At 37.3% G+C, this 11,114-nt stretch overlaps 1 protein-coding gene across 3 annotated transcripts in view; it reads right to left on the bottom strand.

Moving 5' to 3' along the window:
• Positions 1–7,377: 7,377 nt before the first annotated feature.
• Positions 7,378–11,114, bottom strand: part of LOC308185759 (uncharacterized protein) — a 40,525-nt gene continuing 36,788 nt past the window's right edge. For 2 of the 3 annotated variants that reach the window (XM_080574300.1, XM_080574298.1), the window contains 2 exons: positions 9,534–9,613; positions 7,378–8,765 (listed from right to left, as the gene is read on the bottom strand). In XM_080574300.1, coding sequence (XP_080430426.1) covers positions 8,739–8,765; positions 9,534–9,613 — 107 coding nt within the window. In that variant the 3' untranslated portion in view covers positions 7,378–8,738. The remainder of the gene's footprint in view (positions 8,766–9,533; positions 9,614–11,114) is intronic. The other variant, XM_080574299.1, reaches the window with a different exon arrangement.

Genomic DNA, 11,114 nt, shown 5'->3' with positions numbered 1-11,114 from the left:
CTATGGAAACAGACTCCACAACTTTTCAGACTCCACAGAATTCTTTCTTTCTTTCTTTCTTTCTTTCTTTCTTTCTTTCTTTCTTTCTTTCTTTCTTTCTTTCTTTCTTTCTTTCTTTCTTTCTTTCTTTCTTTCTTTCTTTCTTTCTTTCTTTCTTTCCTTCCTTCCTTCCTTCCTTCCTTCCTTCCTTCCTTCCTTCCTTCCTTCCTTCCTTCCTTCCTTCCTTCCTTCCTTCCTTCCTTCCTTCCTTCCTTCCTTCCTTCCTTCCTTCCTTCCTTCCTTCCTTCCTTCCTTCCTTCCTTCCTTCCTTCCTTCCTTCCTTCCTTCCTCTCTTCCTCTCTCTCTCTCCCTCTCCTCTCCCTCTCCCTCTCCCTCTCCCTCTCCCTCTCCCTCTCCCTCTCCCTCTCCCTCTCCCTCTCCCTCTCCCTCTCCCTCTCCCTCTCCCTCTCCCTCTCCCTCTCCCTCTCCCTCTCCCTCTCCCTCTCCCTCTCCCTCTCCCTCTCCCTCTCCCTCTCCCTCTCCCTCTCCCTCTCCCTCTCCCTCTCCCTCTCCCTCTCCCTCTCCCTCTCCCTCTCCCTCTTCCTCTTCCTCTTCCTCTTCCTCTTTCTTCTCTTTCTCTTTCTCTCTTTATCTCTTTTACTCTTTCTCTCTTTCTCTCTTTCTCCCTTTCTCCCTTGCTTTCTCTCTTTCTCTTATTCCCTCATTCCTTCGTTCCCTCGTTCCTTTTCCTCCTTCCTTCCTTCCTTCCTTCCTTCCTTCCTTCCTTCCTTCCTTCCTTCCTTCCTTCCTTCCTTCCTTCCTTCCTTCCTTCCTTCCTTCCTTCCTTCCTTCCTTCCTTCCTTCCTTCCTTCCTTCCTTCCTTCCTTCCTTCCTTCCTTCCTTCCTCCCTCCCTCCCTCCCTTCCTCCCTTCCTCCCTTCCTCCCTTCCTCCCTTCCTTCCTTCCTTCCTTCTTTCCTTCCTTCCTTCCTTCCTTCCTCCCTCCCTCCCTCCCTCCCTCCCTCCCTCCCTCCCTTCCTCCCTTCCTCCCTTCCTCCCTTCCTTCTTTCCTTCTTTCCTTCTTTCCTTCTTTCTTTCCTTCTTTCTCTCTCTCTTTTCTTTCTCTCTCTCTCTCTCTCTTTCTCTCTCCCTTTCTCTATCCCTTTCTTTCTCTCTTTCTTTCTCTCCCTTGTTCCTTCATTCCCTCTTTCTCTCTCCCTTCGTTCGTTCGTTCGTTCGTTCGTTCCTTCCTTCCTTCCTTCCTTCCTTCCTTCCCTCTCTCTCTCTTTCTCTCTTTCTCTCTCTCTTTCTCTCTTTCTCTCTCTCTTTCTCTCTCTCTCTTTCTCTCTTTCCTTCTCTTTCTCTCTTCCTTTCTTTGTACCATTTTGTTATTGTTATAATAATTGTGTTTGTTTTTTTGTTTGTTTTGTTTTCTGTTCCAAGTTTGGTATTTAAGGAATTATTCTGATCTGAAACTAAAGTTCTAATAATAATAATATTAATAATAATAAAAAATATATTTATTTTCTATAAAATGCATGGAAATGCAGTAGTGCCTTCCAAACCAAGAAACAGACTGGGAGTTGGTAAGGGAGAAAGACTTTTTTAAGTTTAAGACCAAGAATGATGCAGGAAATTATGAGATCTACTGAAAAATAACCAAAACAACTGCCAATCTATTCCCCAAAATATTAGGTACTAAAACCTAAAAACTAATTCTATTTAAGTTTTTTTTTTTTTTTTTACAATTCTTTCAATGGGATCTAGATATCCTAGCAGCCTCTGTTCTTCTGATAATCAGGCATGTTTTTGCACTTTTAGCTCCAGAAATATACTTAAATACTTGGTTCAAGGGGATTAGAAACAAATTCAGTTCATTAATCTCAGTTAATACATCTTTTACTTAGCAAAGTTATTCTTATCAAAATCAAATCAAGCTGGCATTATTTTCTTATTCTCTCGTTCTCTTTCTCTTTCTCTCTCTCTCTTTTTTTTTTTTAGTCATTTATTGGTTAATTTAATTCAATATAAAGTAACAGCTTCTGCTGTGAATATCATTTTGTGAAACTGTAAAATTTCTTTCCCACCATTAATATTGATGTTAAAAGTAAGTAATAAACATTTGTCTTGTAAAGAATTAATTCTTTTCTATCTGCACAAAATTAAGTAGAGTTATAAAAGCCAACAACTTGAACAGTTGCATATTAAGCCAAGAAACTGCTCAAGTAAACTTGCATAGATGTGGGATTAAGTGAAAGAAAGAGCTGAAATATAAACCTTATGGTCAGACATTCAGAGAGGTTAGAAAAAAAATAAGAACCCTGTCAAAGTTTCACCAATGCAACCTTTTCACATGAAGTCTTTGTTTAGCAAAGTCAACCAATAAAATTAATAAAAAATTAATTGGGTTTCAGTTTAGTTTAGTTTAATTTAATTTAATGTAACCATTTTGCTTTGTTTTGCTTTATTATATGTAAAATATTCAGTTGTTTTACATTAGACAGAAAAATAGCTGAAAACACGTGAAAAAACACCTCTGACATAGCTCTAGCTTGCTACAATCATAGAATCATAGGATCATTAAGGTTGGAAAAGTCCTCCAAGATAATCTGGTAAAACCACACCCCTACACCAGTATTACCTACTAAACCATGTCCCTAAGCACCAATTACGACATGGAATAAACTTTTTTTTTTTTTTTCCCATTAACTAATTGATATCACATCTGTCTCACAACCAAATATATCAAAATTCTGACTGCCGCAGAAAAACAATTGGTGGCCTGTGTGTACATCATGTATGTAATTCATATATAGTTTTTGCAAATATTTAGGTTTTTTATCTTTTTCCTCTCTCTGTGGTGGAGTGGCACAGGTCCAGTTCTGTCTGATCCTTGGACTGATGGTCAATTGTGTTGCATCCTGGAGAGTGGTGTGTTCATCACTAAACAATCACAATTACCCTTTTCTTTACCACCCACATAAGCTGGTTTTCTCTTGAGTATCATCGCCATAATGCATCTAAATTTTAGGGAAATCTACATCCTGGTTTCTCTTCTCTTGCATTCCATTCCAATGGTTGATTATGGAAGAAAAGTGGACCAACAGCTCAACTGAAACATTGAAATGAATACATTAATGGCACTTGTGACCAGACATTGTGTTCCAAGCATTATAAATTTATACAATACACTTATCAAATTGTTTGCATAAAAGCAATGTGTTAGCTTCAGCTGAAGAGAGCTTTCTTTTGGGATAGATATTTCATATCTGGAAAAAGTAAATAATGAACACACACAAAGTTAAATAAATAAATAAATAAATAAATAAAGGTTTTGGACATAACTTTCTGAACACCAGGGCAGTGCTGGAATAAAACTTGTTTTCAATTTAGAGTATAGACTGTATCATTAGGGACTTGACTCAGTTGACCAGCGAAAACAAACCACTCATAACTACAGGTACCTATGCTTGGCAGCTGAACAAAACTCTTAGAGTGCATGTTTGGTATTTAAATTTGAGAGTACATTTTATTCCAGGAATTTAGTATTATCTACTCAGCAACCATTTTCTGAAGACAACCATTTGTTGTCTTCAACAGCAATAAAAATTGTCTTCATTTGTTCTGTAATTGATTAGAACTGTGTTTCACAGTTCATATTCTCAAGTTTTTTTTCATTACTATGATTTCAATTTCAAGTTTTATTAATAAATAAAAAAAGAAGGATGAAGAACTGAAATACTTACTTTTGTACAAGAGGTAGTACTTTAAAACTAGTGCTGAATAATATTTTGACCTGGGACAGAGTGAAGTTAATTTTGGATCCTGGTCTTGCCTGAAAACTTCCATATTTTCAGAAAACAAACAAATAAAACAAACAAACAAAACATTTCTCACAAGCTTTGACTCTAAAATTCCTGGTTTTCCATCTCCTTAGATAAAACCTAAAATTAGTGGAAACAGTATTTTGAACAGTGTGAAGGAAAATGATTTCTTTTTGTTCAAAACTAAAGGGTAAGGAGACTTTCCTATGAATGATTTAATAAATGTTTTCCATTCTGTGTTTGATAGCTTTCAATTTTCCTTGAAAGCTTTGACTTTTCACTCACATATGTTGATTATTGTGATACTTGACATTTCTTAGAACAATTTCACCTTTTTAATAAAATTGGTACAATTTTTGTGTTTTTAACTATCTTGATTCTTTGGAAAAATGCACTTGCAAGGAAAGAGCTCTATAATAATGGAAGCCTGAAAAGGAAAGTTGTCATTATGCTCTTGTAAAATATCATCAAGTTATACACGGTGACACAGAGAGGGGAAGAGAGAAGGCAACTGAAATTTCAATTGAAATTTCAATTGAAAATGGAAATATTTTCGGAACATTGGGTTTCACTGTCTGATGCAGAACAACAAGAAAGATGCCACCATTTGCAGCTCTCACAGCTCTTATGAAGTCACATAAACTTTCATTCTCCCACAGATACTGCTATTTTGAGCGAACAAACATATTCAGAACTTCCTCAGTTCAGAAGGTGTTCTTTGATTTAAAAGTATTAGAGTAGTGGGAACTTAAACAAAAACAAAAACAAAAACAAAAACAAAAACAAAACAAAACACTAAGTATAACTGAGATATTATTTGTATTGTTCATGAAAGTGGTTCCTAGAATCTGTAATGAAGAGCTCCCTAAGTGGAAGTAGGATAGAGTTGGTTTTGAACTACTTACTTAAAAACATGTCAAAAATGAAAATGGACCCAAAAAGGTAGCTTATTTCTGAACCATTATACTATGGAGGAGGAGATAGGGTTATTTCTTTACTAGAAAGAGTTGAGTCCTTCCTGTTTTTATAGAGAGAAATTATAAAATGTAGCTTAGAGTTGAGATAGAAACAGACCATAAAATTGAGAAATACTTTACATAAGGAAAAGTAAGGCTTTTGTTCCTTTGTTTGAAAGTGTACTGACTATATTGAGAGGTAGCAAGCCATATTTGTGTAGTGGTGGGTCTTGTAGTTATGGTGGTCTTTAAAAAAGCAAGAGAAGTAAGGTTTTCAGGAAAAGTTGGTAACTTTCATTACAGAAAAAAATCCATGTAGTTGCAGTCACTGTGAGCTTTATTTAAGAAAGTTAGTGATGATTATCTTGTTATAAGACAACTTTCTGTAGAGCATATTTTTATAGTATACCATAACTTTTAATTGTCTGCATGTAGTTAGTTGATAGAAATGCATTTTTTCTTTCTTGCAATATGTGAGCACCCCATCTACCGGGTGTTGTTAAATCCTTACTCTTTAAGATTACATTTCCACAAGTTATAAACTCCCCACAATCAAATTTGCCTCAGAGTAAATTTACTCATGTTATGGGAGCCTGCAAATGTCCAACCTATAAAGGAGAGAACCAGTATGTGAAATGATATATAATATACAAATATATTTCTTTGGAGAAACATAATACTAACACTCTAGTGAGAAAAGTCTAGCACTCTGAGAACAATTCTGAGAACAATTCAGGATATTTGGAAGTAATAATTCAAATAATTAATGTAATTTAAAATACACTTAGAAGTTATATATATGTATATACGTGTGTATATATACATATATATATATTATGCTGTGTTGGAACTAGTTCTCTGGATTTTTGGTCTCTCTTTTGCAGACATCAATATTATGTAGCAGAGGGTTTGGTCAGATAGTGATTATTGAAAAAAAGTATGAGGAAAAAAGTTGACCCAGAAGGTGTGTCTTACTATGTACTTGTGACACACTATTTCCTACTCTTGCAGGCCTGAAGTAAATGTTTGTCTTTATTTATCTATTGAGTGCCAACAACTTATAAAGAGGCTCCAAGCCTGTGTAAGTGTGCTGGGTCTGGCTGGGGTGGAGTTAACTTTCCCTGGAGCAACCCATACAGTTCTGCACATGTAGCTAGAACAGCATTGCTATCACACCAGTGGTTTTTCTACTCCTGAGCGGTACTGGACTCACTCTAACCCTCCAAGGAGCCAGCAGACTGGTGCTAGGCAAGAGGTGGGGAGGGGACATCAGGGCAGCTGACATAAACCAACCAAAGGGATATTTCATACCATGTGGTGTCACACTCATCAATAAAAGGTGGGAAAGGTGAAGGAGGCTCTCATTATAAAGACGTCTGTCCTCCCAAACAATGGCTACACGTATTAAGGCCTTGTTTCAAGGATGTGGTCAAGAATCGCTCATTGGTGGGAAGTAGAGAGTAATTTCCTTTCTCTTTCTCTGTACTTCCATACAGCCTATGCTTTTTTGTTTGTTTGTTTTCCCCTCTCCCCTCTTTCCCTTTTCTCTTTAGTTAAATCATTTAATTAATAATAATTTTCCCTTAATAATTATTTTTCATTTAATTAAATTATCCTTATCTCGACCCATGAGTTGTTTTTTCCCTTTTCTTCTTCCGCTCCTCTTCTGAGGAGGGGGAGTGAGAGAGCAGTTGTGGTGGAGTTCAGCTGCCTAGCAAAGCAAAAGCACCACAGTACTATAAGAACTATATTATGAAGTGGTTTAAAATACACTGTAAAATGCTAAAAGTCCATATACTGAAGGATGCTATTGTAAAGCATATCTACTGTTGCCGCATACAGAATGCTTTCAGTTTTTGACTTTCTATTTCCTATAACTTTTGACTGGAGTTTAGGAAAAAGAAATAAAATATGCTGCGATTATTTTCAGGCTTTTTCCATACTGCAATGCGTAGATCATATTACGGTATAATTTTGTTGTTGTACTTTAATCAACTTTTGTTTGCAATTTTCTTATTCCTTTACGTAAATTGCTCCTGATGCAGCTATGGTTACCAATAAAGTCTCTGTCTAGCATGGGCTCTGTTCTGAGGAGATGCATATTAGCCAGTTATAGAGATATCTTAATCAGAACTGATGACAATACTATATAATAAACTTTTGCTTGTACTACTTATAGAATATAGCTTTGGGAATCAGTTCTTCTAGGAGATAGCTATGGAGGCAATATCTTTACCTGATGTAAGGTAAAGATTTTCTTTGTAAGTTATATTCTACATAATACCTAATACTATATTTTCATTGACAGTAGAAACAATTGAAGATACAGTGTGACAGAATAAAATAAAAGATTGGTTCTCAAAATATGTTTCCCTCCTATGGAGTCTGTTTTTGTGTTTCAGGTATGTATCTATACTTCCTATTTCAGAACCTCCTTGTTTTCTTTTTAAACTAGAAGTTCATTTTCCTATTTTCCAAATAAACAAAATAGGATCATCGAAGAAATTCAGAACGTTTGTTATAGCTGTAGAATCCAAAGTTGGCATAACAGATGGCAAATGGCAAGAGAAAAAAAAAAAAAACACCTTCCCCCCCCCCCCCCCCCCCCCCCCCCCTTCAGAACAGCTAATTTAATTCTTTGCATCACTTTACCATGGAAGAGATCAGGAAGACTCCCAGACTGAATACTGTTTATGAATAAATTTGAGATATTGTCTCAAAGTATTAGGAAAAGGGGTTTAGAACAAATCAGCACCAGTAGGAAGAAACTGCCACCTTGTGATAAAACTCAGCCGGGAGATTCAACAGAACTAAACTTGAAATTGCTGAAAATTTTCTGGATATTTGACTACTTCGATCCTTAGGTCTTGACAAGGATGGCTTTTGATGTGTCTGTCTGTCTGTCTGTCTGCCTGCCTGCCTGACTATCTACCTATCTATCTATCTGTCTATCTATCTATCTAAAGAAAAGTCTTGGTTTAAACAAACTGCAAGTAAACTGAGAAGTCTAAGTGTCTCATGATTTCTTTCCCCTTTCTCCCCCTGTCCTTTCCACTCCAGGATGTCTTGTCTTCTCTCTCCTTTAACTGAACAATTCACAGTTCTGTGTTGTGCCCTTTGGGGCATTAACAATCCAGTTAATCTTGCACTCTTCCACGGTGTCAGTGGAAGGTTGATTATTAGAGTGATCAAAACATAGACAGAACTGTGTGACTGAAAAAAGCTGTCTGCTGGTGTATGGTTTTATCTCAGCCCATGTACAAAATTGTACAACCGTGCAATAACATGCTCTAAAAGATACAGTATAGTCCATTGCGATTTACTGCTTTTATTGTATTAGTTACAGAGTTAACACAATGTTCCCACTGCATAATTACTTTTGAAAGGCAAAGACAAAGAAAAATCAGATACTTGGGACTTCCATGAAGGCCTTTCCTCTGGGATGGCTGTGTACCATGGTGAGCGTTGCTAACTGGCCAGGCATTTCTCAGCAAGGTCTTTAAAAACAAACATAATTATCCTTTTGTGTACAGATTTGTTTTGTCCAAAATATCTGAAGCTAAGAATACAACTTTTACTTCCCACCCAAGCCCTATCTCTATGGAACAGAGCTGTTCATGCTTCATGGAAGAAAAATACACTTTGGAGACACTTTTCTGTTGTTGTACAAATGAATAATTTTAGACAGCAAAAGCTTAGTGAATCCCATCCGCTTACTATTCCTGTTTGTCTCAAAGATCTAGACTCCTTTGTTCAGTCTCAGACTCTTTGAGGTTATAATACTGTTGTGTTTCAATTTCAGTAAAATTTTCAAAACACTTAAATACCCACATAAATTTTCTCAAAGTGAACCATGGGCTTGTAATTCTTCCAATTCATTTTCCACCCCAGAGGTACTACAGAAAGTGTTTCTATGCTCCAAGCTTTTTATTCAGTGTCCCTCTTTAAAATTAGAAACTTGTTCCACTCTTTGCAAGTCTCTTACTGTTCCTTTGTTTTGTTGGCCACCTAAAAATATCAATGAAAGAATTATTAATTGCCAAAATTAATATTTTACAGTTTGCATTCATTACTTACCAAGAAAAAAATTTCAGTGCATTGACTTGACGTGATAGGCAAGACAATGATTAAAGGCAATCTTGGGGCTGCTCACTTTGAGATCCAACAACAGCAATATGATAAGGGCCTTATTGCACTCTGTTTTTTGTTACATCATTAAATCAATTTTGTTGCATCATCTTTGGGTCTCTTTCAGCAGGGAAAACTCAGTCCAAACAGTTACTGTCCATTTTACATTGATAAAAATTCGGATGAGTCTATTTCATTTGTAACATATTACTAAACAAGGAGTCTGTGCCCCCCAAACCATTAGATGTATGAACATATTAATGTAGCTTTGGTTGAAACTCGGCCATCAAGATGTGTAAAGAGATTTGTATACAAATGGTAAAATGGATAGACATGTAAAAGTCTAACACGAATCCTTTCATACATAGGAAGGTGCAACTATATAATTGACTAGTTAGCAGAGACTGTTATCATTTAATGCAAATGTGCTTAAGAGTTGATATAGTATATAATGCAGATCTCTGTATATTATTTCTATTGAGATTTGCTTTTTAGAAAAAAATTGCATGTAAAGACATCACAGGATATACTCGAGAGCAAATCTCAAATCCCTTAATAGATAGGAAAAAGATGTTATTTTTAAATACATTCCAAAAATCTTAATACCTGGTTTTAAACCATGTGATATTATATACTGTAGTATATTACCTTGATTTCCATTTCAAACTTCCGCATGAGTTCCTCTGCATGGTGACTTGTCTCCTCAGAACATATATTTTTATGATCTTCTGGGCAGTTCCGGTAGTTTTACAGTAATATATAATAAATATATAACACAGTAAGTCCCTTAAATTAGAAATGGTCATTCTCTCAAAGAGAGGTTCATAGCCCTTCTTTTCCTGCCTAAACCACCAAAAACATGTTGTCTGTTGACAAATCACAGAAAAACCAAGCGAAATATTGGGAAAAAAAGACTTGGCACAAAGTGTTAAATTTATGCAATGGATGTTTTGAAATGTTCTTCAAAAAGGAATACCATTCTCTGAATTCTGCATTTGCTGTTGTATTCATTGCAAAGCTGGGGGGATTCCGGGTGTGTCTAACTTGAACATCCAGTGAGATAACTAGACTCATTGTACACAATAATTCTGATTTTGAAATGGTAAAGATACCAAAGAAAAGATGAACAATAGGGTGAAAATATGGAAACCATATCACAGAATCACAGAATTGTAGGGGTTGGAAGGGACCTCAGGAGATCATTGGGTCCAAACCCCTTGCCAAAGAAGGTTCCTTAGAGCAGGCTGCCCAGGTAGGCATCCAGACGGGCCTTGAGTATCTCCAGAGAAGGAGACTCCACAACCTCCCTGGGCAGCCTGTTCCAGTGCTCCATCACCCTCACTGTGAAGTTCTTTCACATGTTGGTGCAGAACCTTCTGTGCTCCATTTTGTGGCTGTTGTCCCTTGTCCTGTCCCCACAAACCACTGAAAAGAGGTTGGCCAAATACCACACTTAAGATATTTGCAAACATTGATAAGATCCCCTCTCAGTCTTCTCTTCTCCAGGCTGAACAGACCCAGGTCTTTCCTCACAGCAGAGATGCTCCAGGCCCCGTATCATCTTTGTGGCCCTCTGCTGGATTCTTTGCAGAAGATCCCCATCTTTCTTGTGCCAGGAAGCCCAGAACTGGAAACAGTACTCCAGGTGAGGCCTGACCAGGGCAGAGTAGAGGGGGAGGATCACCTCCCTTGGCCTCCTGGCCGCGCTTCTTATAATGCACGCCAGGATCCCGTTGGCCTTCTTGGCCAACCAGGGCACACTGGTGGCTCATGGTCAGCCTGTCATCCACCAGGACCCCCAGGTCCTTCTCTGCAGAGCTCCTCTCCAGCAGGTTTGTTTACAAAGCCATGGTGCAGTCTTATAAATTCATACAGCAGTTTATTAAAATGCACATGTGCATGCACAGGTGTTTCATGGGATTCTTTATGGTATCGTTATCTTTATCAGGAAGTGTAATAATAGGACAAGGTGTAATGGTTTTAAACTGTAAGAGGATAAATGTAGATTATACATTAGGAAGAAATTTGTTACTATTTTTTACTATGAGGGTGGTGAGGCACTGAAACAGGCTGCCCAGAGAATATCCGTGGAAGTGTTCAAGGCCAGGTTGGACGGGGCTTTGAGCAAGCTGGTCTAGTAGGAGGTGTGCCTGCCCATGGCAGAGAGGTTGGAATTCAATGATCTTTAAGGGCCCTTCCAATCCAAACCATTCTATAATTCCGATTGCA

The sequence above is a fragment of the Anser brachyrhynchus genome (assembly GCF_964034855.1).
Source record: "Anser brachyrhynchus genome assembly, chromosome: Z".
Lineage (NCBI taxonomy): Eukaryota > Metazoa > Chordata > Aves > Anseriformes > Anatidae > Anser > Anser brachyrhynchus.
Note: the sequence above shows the minus strand (reverse complement) of the source record. Positions and strands in the feature narration are given on the sequence as shown.